The sequence below is a fragment of the Adiantum capillus-veneris genome, chromosome 16, assembly GCF_014529385.1.
Source record: "Adiantum capillus-veneris isolate H3 chromosome 16, ASM1452938v2, whole genome shotgun sequence".
Classification (NCBI taxonomy): domain Eukaryota; kingdom Viridiplantae; phylum Streptophyta; class Polypodiopsida; order Polypodiales; family Pteridaceae; genus Adiantum; species Adiantum capillus-veneris.
In genome coordinates this window covers 113,250,555-113,267,132 of record NC_140946.1, presented here as the reverse complement: position 1 = coordinate 113,267,132, position 16,578 = coordinate 113,250,555, and the positions used below count along the sequence as shown (strand labels likewise).

Here is a 16,578-nt window from a genome sequence, read left to right as displayed (position 1 = left end):
CACATTATCTTTGAAAACAAACAAAATAAAAATAAATAAAATAAAAACAATAAAATAAAAAGACACATTGAAAAACTAAAACAAAAGAACATTTTAATGCCTTCATTAAAAAAATTTGATTTGATAAACATTGAAAATAGTAAAACAATTTAATGAAATGATTCTTTATGAAGTCCTTAAACGAAAAGACTCCTTACAAATAAAAATATTGAAAAAAGTTATTGAATCAATACTTCACATCATAAGTCAAACTCCTGAGCCTATGAATACACTCTTTAATCGATTGTTCTCTAAAGCACGAGAGTTATGTGATTTGAAAAAAAAATGACTTTTAAGACTCTCTTTAGGGACACATGCCAAACAATGAGAACTGAACAAACTTCACCCATGTGGATACTACGGCTTTTAGCAAACAAAAAACCAACCAAACCCCCCGCTCGCCCCCGCCCCGCCCCCCCCACACACACACAATCCTTCTTGCAATATGCCAAAAAGCTATCTCATTCATCTAAACCATCATGGTGATTGGATACAAAGATTAAGGTGCTTGTAGGCCTTGCTCATGTGAAACTTCATAGGTTCAAATGTAATAAAATATTTAAGATAACTGAGTGGATACAAAGATCAAGGTGATTGGAAGGGTTAATCCTTCTTCTATAGAAAAAGGATGGGCTGATGTCTGATTAAATTTTGACAATAGCTATGATTGTGGTTGGTTCACACTCCACGTTATCAATGAAGCTTTTTGAAGCTCTTAGAATATGATATTTTGTGTTTAAAAACCAAAGTTACACTCATTTGTGACTTCAAGCACACATGATATTTTGTGGTTTAAAACCCGCCCATCTCATATTGTCTCACAATAAGAGATCATAAAAACGGAGAGGGGTACATGATGTGCATGCAGGTGAGGTGGTTAACCCATGCAACATAAAACCTAGGGCATGAAGTTGGAGATTCAAAACAGGCTAGCAAAGTCCCCGTACAACCTTGATTTTAATGTTGCCGAAGTTTAGTTCGCCTTAAGATGCTGCCTTCGACTTGAGGACCGTCAATCCCCTCACCACCCCTCACTGAATGCTGTCTTATTTAGTCTCCACAGCTGTCAACCATATAATTAACTCGTGAAACATAGAGTGGACATAGGCAATTCACAAACGTATAATAAGGATCTATCCATATATCCTATTGGCAAATTCTAGTGTGAAAAAAAAGCACATAGTTCAACAACATTCTATCGACACCCAATCACTTCATCTAAGTACACAAACGTCTTCTCTACCATCAATTTCACAAAGTTCAACAACATCCTATCCAAATTCATAGCCATTTTTTTGGAGAGAGAGAGAGAGACTTAGGAAATGGATCGAGCCATTTTTTTTGCTCTCCTTGGCCACCAAAACCACCCACACTTCTCCTCCATCCTCTCCTCCTTCACCACCTCCCCCTTTTCCTCCCGCTCCCTGCCTTGCTTTCCTACTTGCCTATCCCGCTCTTCACCCTCCCCCTGCTTTCACACATTTCTCTCACTCACTTCCTCCTTTGTGTGTGTGTGTGTGTGTGTGTGTGTCCTCTCAATCTCACCCCCGTGTGTGTGGGTGTGTCCTCTCAATCTTACCTCCATGTCCTCCGCTCATTGCATCTCTCTTGTTTCGACCCTCCCTTGTGCACTCTCTCTCTCTCTCTCTCTCTCTCTCTCTCATATTTTCACTCTTTGCATTTCTATACCTCTTCTATACTCTAAACATGTCCACACTCTCGCACTTCCTTTCCACATTGCTTTATCCTATTACTTCCCTCTCCGAGGTCCTCCCTCACTATCTCTTTCTCCAATCCGCTCCCAATCTCTCCCTCTCTAGACGAGTAGACACACACACACACACACACACACACACACACACACACACACACATATATATATATATATAATCTTCTCCACATTCCACTTGATTGTCTTTGTTTTCAAACTTGACAACACATACATGCCAGACACAATAAGTTTGCTTAAGTGCCAGCAAACTGCAAATTGTTTGTGTTTGTGATCACTTTTTCATAGGAAAAACCTTACCTCATCATCAAATCGCATTACACGACCCAAAAAGTGCATCAAACATTGCATTACAGAAAGCGCATCAAAAACTGTATCAAAAAGTGCAAAATGTTTTTCTTATCCAATACCATTTTCGATCTAGAGGGAATATACATCAAATCCTACAAACACTACAAATGTGCACCGTTTCTAAAGCATGTTATTCATCCTGAGTAGGTGCATGGGCACCTACCTGTTATGTTGAAGTCGAGGTTGCAACCTCATCTTATTTTCCAATTTTGCTTCCGTTGTAGGATAGTGAATGTGAACTGCATGTACAATTAGGAAGATCCTCTCGGCTCCACTTTCCATGGAAGATCCTCAGTAGCCGAACATCCAATCTGTGATCTTGGTTGTGTGTGAGTGTGTGTAGAAATGTGAAAGGCATGCGCAAGCATATCAGAGAAAACGGATCTGTTAGTTGAGCCATAGCCTGCCATAGCGTGCTGATCATGAGCAGCAAACCCCATCATACCAGTAAGAAAGCATGTGTGTGCATGTGTGTGTGTGTGTGTGTGTGTGTGTGTGTGTGTGTGAGAGAGAGAGAGAGAGAGAGAGAGACAAAAGAAGTGTGTATGTGTATGTTCTCTCACCTGCGTTCGCTCACGGGAAAGAGCCGAACCAGAAGGAAACGTGGGTATGCATAGAACGCCAAACAATCTTTTAATAAAGGAATGACCATTCCAAAATTAAAAGGGCCATTGAAGCATCGATGCCTACCTTTGTTGACTACATTATGATCACCCATATTATATGAATTATCTCACCGATCACTAGTTCAAGTTTGACCACATGTTCACATCTCCAGCTAAGCCAAAAGACACACCATCATTTAGCAAAAAGTTGCGTAGGGGAATATGTAAAGCATTCAGTAAACCAAGCTATATTAAGTTGAATATCTCTACACACCAGAAAATACAAGCATAAGGAGTATGTTAAGCTTTCAATAAACCAAGCTATATTAAGTCGTCGACCACCACGAGTTCAATCCAACTATATTTAGTAAGCAATAAATATAAAATGCTATATTAGGTTGAAGATCACTACAAATAGTAAACCAATGCATTCAATCCTTTATCTATAGCCAGCCAAGGTTTAACAAATTTATTGTCGTCCATATAGCGAGAGCGGGATCACCAAAGAGGAAAGCAGTCAGCCAAGGGTTAGCTAAGGAATTGTCAGCCAAGGGTTAGCCAAGGAAGTAAATGAACATTTTGTTTTATCTTCCAAGTGCCAAACAAGGCCTTAGACAAGTAGGACCACAAGGAAGGTAGGTGGGGTAGTTACATGGAAATCATTTTGTAAAGAGTTCCAACATTTTCTGCTGCGTGGGACAAGGATCATAGGCAGTGTTTGCCATAGATTTCCTTCAAAAGGAAGGCGTGAAAAGCTTAGCTATAGTTGGCTAAGGGAAAATGGAATGATTGTCTAGTCTATACGTTGTGTGTGTGTGTGTGTGTGTGTGTGTGTGTGTGTGCATATATATATGTATATGTGCACATACATAACGTTTAAGGACGATTACTCTCTCTCTCTCTCTCTCTCTCTCTCTCTCTCTCTCTCTCTCCCCCCCCCCAAATTTTGAGGTCATTGTGATTGTTTCTACATTATTAAAAATCCTACCGCCTCACCCTCCTTGAGAAAGTATGCGAGAATCTAAGCACTTGAATTCAAGAATCGATACTCATTGATATTAAACATTGTGTGTGTGTGTGTGTGTGTGTGTGTGTGTGTGTGTGTGTTTTATTTACTATGCAACATGACGGTTTCTTGCAAGCAATGTTTGTAGAAGGTTTGTTTAAGCTTAGGGATTGAGAGTCTAGATTAACCGGTTTCAAACCGTGTTAGTAGGAAGTGAAGCCGATAAAAATGCACTAAAATTGTAAATTTTAGAGATTATTAGTACTTTTGGTGTGCATCTTAATGGTAGCAGATGTGCATTGTAAATACATCAAAAAAGTGATGTCCATTTTGGCTACAAAATGGATGGTGTCAAAAGGTTCTCGAGGGCTTGGGGGAGAGAGAGAGAGAGAGAGAGAGAGAGAGAGGGAGGGGGGGGGGGAGGCATTGCCTAGTCAAGGGAGACACACATGGAGCCACCGCTATTTGTTGATACATTGTCTTACAATTTTTAATGCCTCTTTAGATTGTTCCCACACCCTTTAACATTTTGTTCTCTCTTTCTCTTTCGTCGTGTGTCATTTGTTGAGCACTAAAAAATCATCCTCTCTCTCCCTCTCTCTGTCTCTAAAGTTGATTTTTGATTGGAACCCTTGTCTGCCAAATTTGGAGAATCTATAGATTTTTAAGCATGGCCCACATGTTAACTCTTAAAAGTGAAAAGAACAAAATATCCAAGAATTGGTAAAAGATCCATCAACTGGGCAATCTCTCTACCCATTTGGTTTGCTAATGTAAGGGTTGGTCTTTATCGAGCATTTCCATTTTTTATGGATGAAAAACTTTAGCTGCTCCTTTTATAAATACACTAATGCCAAAAAATAATATCTTGAAAATTTGAAGGGCGCGAGCTCAATGGTAAAATCTCTCAATCTCTCTCTCTCTCTCTCTCTCTCTCTCTCTCACACACACACACACACACACACACACACACACATACACATACACATACACATAGGCAATGTCGTGGTCTCTCTCTCTCTCTCTCTTTTAGAAAGCCAAAAAGGCTTTGTACATAGAAGAATATAGTGTGATTAGATGTTTTGTAAGGTTTTTTTAAAGTGAACCAAGGAGTGACACGTGGAGGACCTCTCCTTCTTTGAAAATTTTAAGTTGCTTCATATATAATATAGACTAGTAAAACGACGTCGCCTTCGGCGGCGGCATGGCCTCTCTTACACTCAAACCCCTTGCTCTTACTTAGATCTCTCTCTCTCTCTCTCTCTCTCTCTCTCTCTCTCTCTCTCTCTCTCTCTCTCTCTCTCTCTCTCTCTCTCTCTCTCTGCATTGTTCCTCAATCAATCCCTCAATTGCACAAAGCCTACAATTTTGCCTGGTTGAAGCCTACAACTTTGCTTGGTTGCCAAAGGCTGCTCACCAGTATTATTTCTGTTTGGAGAAATAATTTTTCCCGCAAAGTGCCCGACCCCCTATGCCTAACCAACTCAACTTTGCTGCCCTCTTGCATGCCTGGATAGTGGCCGGCGGCAAATTCTCTCTCTTTCTTGCTGTTCACATGCCTGAGTCCAGACAGTCGACATCACTCTCTCTCTCTCTCTCTCTCTCTCTCTCTCTCTCTCTCTCTCTCTCTCTCTCTCTCTCTCTCTCTCTCTCTCTCTCTCTCTGTGCATTGTTCCTCAATCAATCCCTCAATTGCACAAAGCCTACAACTTTGCCTGGTTGCCAAAGGCTGCTCACCAGTATTATTTTTGTTTGGAGAAATAAATTTTCCCGAAAACTGCCCGATCCCCTATGCCTAGCCAACTCAACTTTGCCGCCCTCTTGCATGCCTGGATAGTGGCCGGTGGCAAATTCTCTCTCTTTCTTGGTGTTCTCATGCCTGAGTCTGGACAGTCGACAGCTCTCTCTCTCTCTCTCTCTCTCTCTCTCTCTCTCTCTCTCTCTCTCTCTCTCTCTCTCTCTCTCTCTCTCTCTCTCTCTCTCTCTCTCTCTCTCTCTCTCTCTCTCTCTCCCCGTAACCTAGCCCCCGTCTTCCTCGCGCCACAGCATCTGTGTGTCTCCCCTGGGCGAGGGCGGCCCTGTGGGGGACGTTAAGCCACAGCCCAGCCCCGCTACCTAGCACAGGACGCCCGCGACCTGCAGCTCGTCAAGGACGTCACCCGCGACCTGCAGGTCGTCAAAGACGTCGCCCGCGCGACATACAGCTTGCCAAGAGATCCCCTCTCTCTCAGCCCGTAAAAACCAGGCTCTACTCGCCTTACTTCTCTGCCCGCTTCCTTCCTCGCTGCTCGTTTCCTGTCTCTGTTACCTCGCCGACACAGTACATAGGGCATGGCAATGCTTTCACCCCCAAAAATTTAAATCACAAGCCCCTGATCCCACGCTGTGTGTTTCGACAAGAACCCCCCCTTTTGCAACCTGATGTCGTCGCCCTTTGGTACCCCTTCTGCACGCAAGAGCTTTCTTGCGGTTGCAGCGGCACCGAGAAAGGACCCCGCTGCCCGCCAAGAAGCACGAATCACAGCTCTTGAGGCTCATATTCAAGACCTCATCGAGGAGAACGAGAGACTCAAAGACCGCTTACAAAAGCTTGAAGATGCGAAGGAAGTAGAGATCCAAGCTCTACTTGAAAAAGCACACGCAGTCGAAGCCTCACTCACCGAAACTGTCATGGCAGCCCAGAAAGAAGCACACGCAGCAACACATAAAAAGATTGACACAAAGATACAGACGGCCCTACAAGAATGTCGGCTACAAGAATCTCTTGGCCTCAAGGTCCGGATTGGGGGACTACACTCACCATGGTGTACCCCGGAGGACACCCTTGAAGAAGCAATCATCAAGCTCAATGACATTCTTCAACCTATCTACATCAAGCCCGAAGATGTTGCTTGGATTAACGATACACATAGACATGTGCCACCCGAGCACTGCATACTCACTTTCAAGGACAAAGATGAGCGTATGAAGCTGCTATGTCAATCTCGACTTCTCAAGGGCAAAAAGCTTTGGATTGCAGAAGAACTGACCATGAATCAACTCAAGAGTAAAGCGAGCGAGCTCAAGAAGATGCATGAAGCGCGCAAGCAAGGTAAATGGGCAGTCTACCGAGGTGGCAAAGCGATCATCCAGGAATTTCGAAACCCCAAACCGGCTCTCCCCTTAGCCGGCGACCCTTAGGTTTTTTGTTCTCCCTTTACCCTACCCTCTTGATGGACCCTCAGTCCTTAACTGATATGTATCAACCCGCACTGAGAACGATTTGTTGTAATGTTGTGTTTTTGGTCCCATAGGTCATATATGACCTCCGTGGACGATAATTCAATCTATCTATCTATCTATATATTTATCTCCCTCTCTCTCTCCATTCGCATGCCTTGCTGTTGTAAGAGACACTAGCATGAGCAAGGAAATCATGCCAAGTGTCAAAAGAAAAGGGGGGGGGGGGGGGGGGGGGGGGGGGTCCCTTTCCCTTTTATAATATTATAGATTTAGATAGACTCATCCAAGAAAGGGTACATGTACTGCCCACGTGCCTCATTAAGCTTTCTTGCAGGCTAATTTCCGCCATCAGCTCCAATGGGTTGATTTGAAACTATTCAGCTTGGGGAGGAGGGGAGAGAGAGAGAGAGAGAGAGAGAGAGAGAGAGAGAGTTAGTAACGAAGTCCTTGAATGACTTGTAAGGCCACGATCTCTCTCTCTCTCTCTCTCTCTCTCTCTCTCTCTCTCTCTCTCTCTCTCTCTCTCTCTCCCCCTAATATACTTGTTGCATGTACTTGGGAAGCTATTGTGGCAATTCGTGCATCCCAAGAGTTCGTGGCCATGGAGCAGTGTTCAAGAAAAGTGTGTCTCAACTTAGCCTTGAGCCGGTTTGAAGGGAGAGGGAGAAAGAGAAAAACCGCTTGAAAAATTTAAGAAAATTGATATAAATTGCAAGAAATTCCGATTAGTCTGCAAAATTTCATCTTTGAATGTACCCTAAAGGAAATTTTTTATGTTTTCGAAATTGGTTTTTTTCGAACACCACCATGCAGTCTCAGCTTAATATCATGTCGTTTTCAATTTCAAAAATGCCGGCTGGGGGCAAGGGGAAAAGGAAACCTTCCTTCCCAAAATAGAGAAAAATAATGAAAAAACAACCTAGTTTTTGAAATCTCCTCTTGGAAAATTCACAAAAGGAATTGGATTACAAAACCAGTACTTGGTTGCCAAATGTACCAAGCAAAGGCGACCAGCAGGATGTAGCACACATAAAGGTCGACCCAGTGTTTGGAAAAAATGTGTCTCAGCTTAATACCGTGTCGTTTTCAAGTTCAAATATGCCGGTTGAGAGAAAGGGGAAAGGGAGAAATTTCGCCCCAAAATAGAGTGAAATAGTGTAAAAACCTAAAAAATACTCGTAATTCTAAACTTTGTAGGTTTGGAAAAATGTTTTCTCCCGAACACTGGGTTGGAAGCTGGCAGCTCAATAGAACACGTGTAGCCATAGCCGCATCAAGAGTGACATATAATAAGCAATGGCGTATAAGCTTGAGAGAGAGAGAGAGAGAGAGAGAGAGAGAGAGAGAGAGAGAGAGAGAGATTCCTTTTTGAAATTGGAATCGGTTTTTGAGTGCTTGGCATATATCATAAATTATCTCGCAAAAAAGGGTAAGTATGTCTGAAAATAATGAAGCAATTCATCTCCGCTGCATAAATAACCAACTCAAATTCTAGTTTTAGCATCTTGTATTGATAGACAATCAGTCTTATTATCAAAAGCTACAAAGTTTTTTACCTTGGATGTGGCAACCAGGGGTGTGTTGGGAATTTTCGGAGTAGTTTTTAGGGAATTCATGACTGTATGTCTCACGAAAAAGATGACTCAAAGCTAGATGCCAGTTTTTAAATTGGAAGGAACGTGAAGGTTATTAGCTATGGAAGCATCTCGATCTCTTTGGATTTTTTTGTGGCGGCGGATGAATGCTTAAGGGCATGGCCTTCTCTCTCTCTCTCTCTCTCTCTCTCTCTCTCTCTCTCTCTCTCTCTCTCTCTCTCTCTCTCTCTCTCTCTCTCTCTCTAATGCACTCTCGAGCCTCAACTCTTGCTTCTCTCTCGCTTGGGCCTCTCTTTGTACCATGAACAGACAGGCGACACACAGCTCTCTCTCTCTCTCTGAAACACACACACACACACACACAACACATTGCCGATGCGAGCAGCCCAAGGTCTCTCTCTCTCTCTCTCTCTCTCTCTCTCTCTCTCTCTCTCTCTCTACAGAAGGGCTGTACATGATAACAACAAACCAGTGGCGTGACCTCTGAAGATTGGTGGTGGTGCAGGGGCAACTAAAAGCTATGGGGCTCTCGTCTGGGTGGCAAGGTGCAAAGGAAGTGTACAGCCAATTGCGGGGAATGGAGGTTGTGCACGATTGCATAAGGTGGTTGGTGTCTTGTTCAAGGTGGTGCAGCGCGGATGTGGAAGTCAAAGAAGACAACAATCAGAGCAGTCAAGGCGGGGCTGCATAGGGCCGATAGAGGTAGTGATAGCGACTGGACAGATTGAGCGCAGACGTGATCCCTCTCTCTCTCTCTCTCTCTCTCTCTCTCTCTCTCTCTCTCTCTCTCTCTACGCTGCACGCACAGAGCCTTGCATTAGCCGTGGTTGGGAGGAGGCTGAGGGTGAGGTAGATGGAGGCAAAGGCAAGGGGTCGTTTTCTCTTTGTGCGCAGCAGAGCCACAGGTGGCTTGGGTGACGGGTCCTGGGACTCTGGAGAGCATCCCTCCTTCCTCTCTCTCTCTCTCTCTCTCTCTCTCTCTCTCTCTCTATGTTGTCCACTGTTTCACTTTGCGCAGGGCACACTAGCCTGAATCTTGAGAATTGCCGGATGAACCTACTGTTGCCACGTGTCGGGGGGGGGGGGGGGGGAGCCAGAATCCCCTCCCCCATTATCTATTAGTATAGATACAGACGAGTAGACTTAATCATTGATTTGAGTCAAGATAAAATTATCATAAAACTTTATGAGATATCCTTGGAGTACAAAAAGAAAGCACTCAAACTCATGCCAAATAGATCATTATCTTTACTTGTGAAAAGACCTCAAACCAACAACTCATTAGAGATTTAAGAAAAACAAGGTGAGAAGACACGAAGTTCGCTAAGTTAAGGGGTACTTATAACCACATGGAATTTTTGTTGTTTTTAATATAATATTATATTATCCATCATACATACATAATCACAAATAGTTTATATATTATGAAAAACCCCACTTAAAAAATAAAATGAAAGATGCACATTGCATATTATCATTTGAAAATAAAATGAAATAAAAAATAAAACATACATTATATCATCCATTATACATACATAATCACGAATGGTTTATATATTGAGAAAGATTTATCATTGGTTTTCATGTTGTGCTTGAGTTAATAAAATTTCTCTCCACTCACAATTGTGAGTATGGCAAAAAAAAGAAAGGTTCGAATTAAATAAGAAGGTGAAAGACACACATTGCACATTATCTTTGAAAACAAACAAAATAAAAATAAAATAAAATAAAAACAATGAAATAAAAAGACACATTGAAAAACTAAAACAAAAAAATATTTTAGTGCTTTCATTAAAAAATTTTGATTTAATAAACATTGAAAATAGTAAAACAATTTAATGAAATGAATCTTTATAAAGTCCTTAAACTAAAATACTCTTTACAAATTAAAATATATAAAAAAAGTTATTAATCAATACTTCACATCTTAAGTCAAACTCCTAAGTCAAACTCGTCAGTCCTATGAATACACTCTTAAATCTCTTGTTCTCTAAAGCTTTTTTGAGCATACAAAAAGAATGAATGTAGATTTGGGAAATAGCATTTGAAAGGACGCTATTAAATAACATTTGAAAAGACATGATTTCTCTCTCTTTTAGACTTTTAAGGGTATGTCCAAAGGAGCTAGCTTGATTGTTTTAGCATTCATCCATGGTGACCAAGGCCATCGATTCGAATGCGGCCAAGTGACCTGTCGACGCTTATAGACATACTTAGTCACCTCGGACAGGAGTTCTTTTTTAATCTCTTGTTCTCTAAAGCTTTTTTTAGCATACCAATAGAATGAATGTAGCTTTGGGAAATAGCATTTGAAAGGACATTAAGATCTTAAAGGCTATTATCAAAGGAGCTACATTGATTGTTTGAGTATTCATCCTTAGTGATTAGGGTCATCGATTCGAATGTGACCAAGTGACCAGCTATCGCCCACGGATGTACGCACGAGGGTTGCGCTCACGAATGTACGCACGAGGGTCGTGTGATTTGAAAAAAAAAGACTTTTAAGACTCTCTTGAGAGACACATGTCAAACAATTAGAATTGAACAACCTTCATCCATGTGGATACTAAGGCTTTTAGCAAACCAAACAACACACACCCCCCCCCCCCCCCCCAAAAAACCCAAAACACATAATCCTTCTTGCAATATGCCAAAAAGCCTATACAACCTTGATTTTAATTTAGTTCGCCTTAAGATGCCGCCTTCGACTTGAGGACAGTCAATCCCCTCACCACCCCTCACTGAATGATGTCTTATTTAGTCTCCACGGATGTCAACCATATAATTAACTCGTGAAACATAGAGTGGACATAGGCACGTCACAAACGTAAAATAAGGATCTATCCATATATCCTTTTGGCAAATTCTACTGTAAAAAAGTGCACATAGTGACACCCAATCACGTCACCAAAGTACACAAACGTCTTCTCTACCATCAATTTCACAAAGTTATCCAAATTCATAACCATTTTTTTTGGAGAGAGAGAGAGAGAGAGAGAGAGAGAATTAGAAAATGGATCGAGCCATTTTTTTTGCTCTCCTTGGCCACCAAAACGACCCACTCTTCTCCTTCACCACCTCCCCTTTTTCCTCCTCCTCCCTGCCCTGCTTCCCAACTTACCTATCCCGCTCTCCACCCTCCCCCTACTTTCACACATCTCTCTCTCTCTCTCACTGTGGGTGAGTGTGTGTGTGTGTGTGTGTGTCCTCTTAATCTCACCCCGTGTGTGTGGGCATGTCCTCTCAATCTTACCTCCATGTCCTCTGCTCATTGCATCTCTCTTGTTCCGTCCCTCCCTTGTGCACTCTCTCTCTCTCTCTCTCTCATTTTCACCCTTATCTTTGCAATTCTATACCTCTTCTATACTGTAAACATGTCCACTCTCTCGCTCTTCCTTTCCACATCGCTTTATCTGGTTACTTCCCTCTCCGAGGTCCTCCCTCACTATCTCTTTATCTGGACGAGTAGACACACACATTCCACTTGAATGTCTTTGTATTCAAACTTGACAACACATACATGCCACGACACGCAAAATAAATTTTTGTGTTATAGAACTAGCTCCACGTCTACATAGAACTAGCATACAAATAAATCTTTCAATGTCATGACAGCTACATACATTACTTCCAGAGGTAGTCATATTGGTCTCCTTATTGTATTGCCTACCAATGAACCACAAAATATATGCACTTAGCCTAGCATACACACAAACCTATCAATGTCACGACAGCTGCATACACTACTTCAAGAGGTGGTCATATTTGTCACCTTATGATATCGCTTCACTGCACTATTGGAGGTTAAAGCAATGAACCACAAAACCCCCTACATAGCTTGTCTATCTGCTCACCAGAAGATTAATAGAGCTCGATTTGCTAAAACAACTGACTTCCAAATTAAACAAAAACCTGCAAAGCTCTTTGATACAACATATACCTGATAGCCTTATCTTTTCACAATTCTGCAAAGACTCTAATACCACCCTAGCAGAAGAGGAATAAGGATTATCCCCTTCAAAAATTTATGCTAGTCTCTTGCATGGAGAACTTACATGTAACAATATAAACATATAGGAACAAGTTCTACCTACACTCAACAATCAAAGAATACCTCAAGTTGCCATAGTTACCTTACAAACTCTCTCTTTGAGCAAATATATTAGGCTAACTGATACCATGTATATGTACAATTGAGTGGCAGGTCATCAGCACTTGTTTCGGTGCATCTGATGCAGGCTATTTGCACATCATTGCAGCTTCCGCTTCCTGAATCAATGGGCGAGTTGCTTGCACATGGGATTCAGTAGCATGGTGCTTGTCCTCCCAAGGGTTAATTGTCCTCCCTTCTGCCATCTGCTGCACAAATTGGACAAAACTGCGCCAGTTGTTGCTCTGAAACAGCTGCTCGCTCATCCTTAGAAACGTGAAGGAGCACATTGGCTCGTACGTGGCCACCCATCCATTACTATGGTCCTCCGATAACCTTGAATTCTTAATTACTTGACTGTGAGCGCCTTCATCAAACCTCATAAGCGCGTTTTCTCCAGCTAGGGGCACACTTGCCTTTCTTGCGGCGAGCGTTACTTGCTTCAAAAGACCCTCTGGACTACAGCGAGCACAGGTCGGATATTGCTCATCATCTCTCATCTCGAAGCAGGTGAAGTTTAATGTTACCCCATGCCTGCCAAACATTTGTGCAATGGGTAGATACCCATCTCTAACTCTAGTATTATAATAGCCTGCAGTAAGCTCTGCTGAATGAGAGCGGGTGCCATAATGCCAGTGAATGCCCGCTACTTTCCCAGAGAGTTTTGAGCCTGTGCCCCTGAAAATCCCCTCCGCTGCTGAAAGTATCCTCTCCCCATGTCTCAACAGGTTACCTGAGTACCATTCGAGAAAGAACTGGCCGTATGGTGTGTTCCACGCTCCATCCTGGTGAAAAAAACCAGTTTCATCTGGAAACTGTTTATAGTGGCCCGCGTCATGAGGACCACTTTTACCCCAATCCACTTGCCCCACTTGTTCTGCGCATGCTCGCAGGTTTCCCAGCATGTACTGCAATGTCATAGTCGAGTAAAGATCAAAACCCAGAAAAGAAGGAACAGCATATCATACAAAACAAACTTAGTAACACCATGTGCTGACATTAGATGTATACCTTGTCGTAACACTGAAATCCTCCAATGCCAGGAAACTGCCATATGTTATTGCTCTCAGGATAAGCCGGGTACCTCAGCTCCCCAGCAGGCCCTAACCCAACTTGAATCTCCTACAACATGCAAAAGGTGAAACCCGTCACAGAAACTAAAGCTTATGGCGTGATGGATATAGCTACATCAACTACAAAGTCCACTATACAGTTTTAAAATGTGCTCCTATATGCAGCAGCAAGAAGATATTGCCAGTGGAGTTCGACAAAATTTGCGGCAACTGGGAATGCAATTATGATAAAAGCCATACCACGATAACATCTCCAAGCCAATCCTTGAACTCATCCCGAAAACTTCTCATAAAGTCTGTGTACACCTGGACTGGAGACCTTCCTCTGAGCACTGGCAGAGTATCACAACCCAAGGATAAATACTCATAATTCCTTCTGCCCTCCTTATCCGTGTAAACCAAATCTGGATTCTTATCAATCCCTTCTCTCACCCATTGCGGTAAGGGAATCCTGCAGTAAAACCTCTATCAAAACATATTTCGAAATGCCAAATTGCAAATACATATCCACAAATAATGCTTCATCTACATCCGGCAAAAGGCATGAAGCACTGCCAGATTTAAAACTTCACGAGTAGCACCTATGCTTGCCACTAAAATTTTTCATTGACACAAACCTCAACAAAACCTTCACCCACATAAAGTTCAGCCTCTCAAAAGGACCCTAAAACTCCTAAAACTCCTAGACTTCCCTAACGTTTAACTTGACACTCATGCCAAACATTCCATCTTTCATTTTTTCCCAGTTCCATAGACAGCACCAATATCCCTTCAACTACATCTTGCTTGGGTAAACCTCACAGGGGCAAATACAAGAAAACCTCTACTGCCCTTGCAACTGTGAAAGGTGTGTTCCTGTGACTTGTTCCCTCTTTCAAGCCTCAAACATCAAGAAAGTAAGACGACTATCAGTATCTGTGAAGCTTGATAAAACACATATTGGCTTGGCTTACAGCAACTCGAAACACCATCACACAATGCAATACCATTGGCTTCCAACAACTCGCAACTCAATCACATAATGCAAAGCCATTCTCCCAGAATTTATGACGCTCCTATTTCAATGTCCTCACAACAAGATTGCCACTGCAGTTAAAATCATGGATGGACACCCTTTCGACATACATAAGAGAGAATAAGCCTCTTTCGCAGTTCCAGCAACGACACAAGGTAAGAAGATGGCATACCAGCAACTGTCTCCTACGTTTCCACCACATTGATGAAATGACATGACGGCCTGCAGCTTGAGGCCATACTCCCTCGCCATTTCAAAAAGCTCCCTGTAGCCGCACCAATTGTAAGCCCCAGGTCCCTCTTTCTCCACAATTCCCCACCATACGTCAACCATTACACCTTCTACCCCGGCACTTTTCAATGCCCGCATACTTGCATTCATAGCTCTGGGCCTGTTCAATGTGCTGTTAGAGCTAACAGTGTCCAACGGAAGCATAACATACACAGGAACTCCTCCATCTGTCCCTCTACTTGTTGGTGTGTCGATGTACACATATTCCTTCTCTTTGGGAGCTTGATTCGAGCTTTCATGGAAGTCAAAGAGCTTGTCACCTGTGAGATTTGAGGGCCCTGAACTCGGCCATATGATTGCAGAAGGTTGCGAAGTCGACTTGTCAGAGGGCTTCCTCCACCATTCATCAGAAGAGATGAATGTCGGGGGAGGAGAAGTAAAAGGAGCAGCTGAGTCCGGGTTAGTGTTAGGGTTGACGTTATGAGTGGAAGTATTGTGAAAGCCATGGACGTTCTTGCGAGAACCTGGCTTTTCATGGAGATCTGACCAGAAGCCTCTTATGGATTCGGGGGAGCTTCCATAGAGAGAGCCCGAGATAGTAGAAGAAGGAAATGCCATGGCTACGTAATGGAAGCTCAGACAAATGAAGGGCTAAAAACGATTAACTGAGAAGCTTCACCTGTACAATGAGGACGTGAGGAGGAGAGAAGCGATTTTCTGGGGTGGCAAGCAATGCAATGTCTGAGGTTGAACAGTCTGACAAACGAAAAGCACCACGGCCCACGATCTCTCTGTGAAGGGAAGAGGAAAAGTGGAAGATAGGCTAGAGATGAAGACCAAAGTTGATAGCTATGGCGGGCTTCATGGAAAAGGAAGGGCGTCGACACATCATCATTTTGCAATCCAAACCAGCCTGATTTTTTCCTCTGCCACATTTATGGGGCCCGTTCACGCCACTGCCTTATTTGCAAATGGCTGTGAAAGACTTGGAATATCATTTTATTTACCGATGACTTGAACTTGGGAGGGCGTGGTTTCCAAAGCCAGGCCGTTTTGGTATGCACCCAAATCATTAGATTCTTCTACTTGAACCAGGTCTGGAAGTCTATGAAACTTCGGGTATTTGAGGCCAAACTGGTTGTAGCTCATTTTGATGATAATGTGTTTTTGAGCACTGAGCTCATCCATGCTACAGGAGCAAGAAAAGGATCAACTAGCAAGGATGAAGAATGGACTCGTGCATTGAGTTGTTTAGAACACTCAAGAGGGTAGATCTAACACCTCTCGTTTCGTATCTGTGTGTGTGTACAAGCCTTTGTTGGAACCGTAGCCCCCTCAAGGCACATGTAGTGCTTGAGGGTGATTGTATTCTTTTCGAGTTAATATAAATTCTCTCAACTCACAATTGTGAATATGACAAAAAAAAAAGACCATTTTGTCGATGATCAAATTTTTAGGGCAAACTAATGAGACAAGTGGGACGGTCGCACAATGAAGCTGATGGTTGTCTAGGCAACGAGTCAATAGAGTAGAGTGCATGGTGCAACCGGAGTGAGAGGGAA

The 16,578-nt window shown here is 42.7% G+C and overlaps 1 protein-coding gene across 1 annotated transcript; it reads right to left on the bottom strand.

Moving 5' to 3' along the window:
• Positions 1-12,535: 12,535 nt before the first annotated feature.
• Positions 12,536-15,876, bottom strand: LOC147439670 (beta-amylase 3, chloroplastic-like). Its single transcript, XM_086485491.1, has 4 exons — positions 14,958-15,876; positions 14,011-14,221; positions 13,709-13,819; positions 12,536-13,605 (listed from the first exon to the last, which is right to left on the bottom strand). The coding sequence occupies exons 1-4, from the start codon at positions 15,632-15,634 to the stop codon at positions 12,787-12,789; spliced, it is 1,818 nt and encodes a 605-aa protein (XP_086341617.1). The 5' UTR covers positions 15,635-15,876; the 3' UTR covers positions 12,536-12,786.
• Between the last annotated feature and the right edge of the window lie 702 nt (positions 15,877-16,578).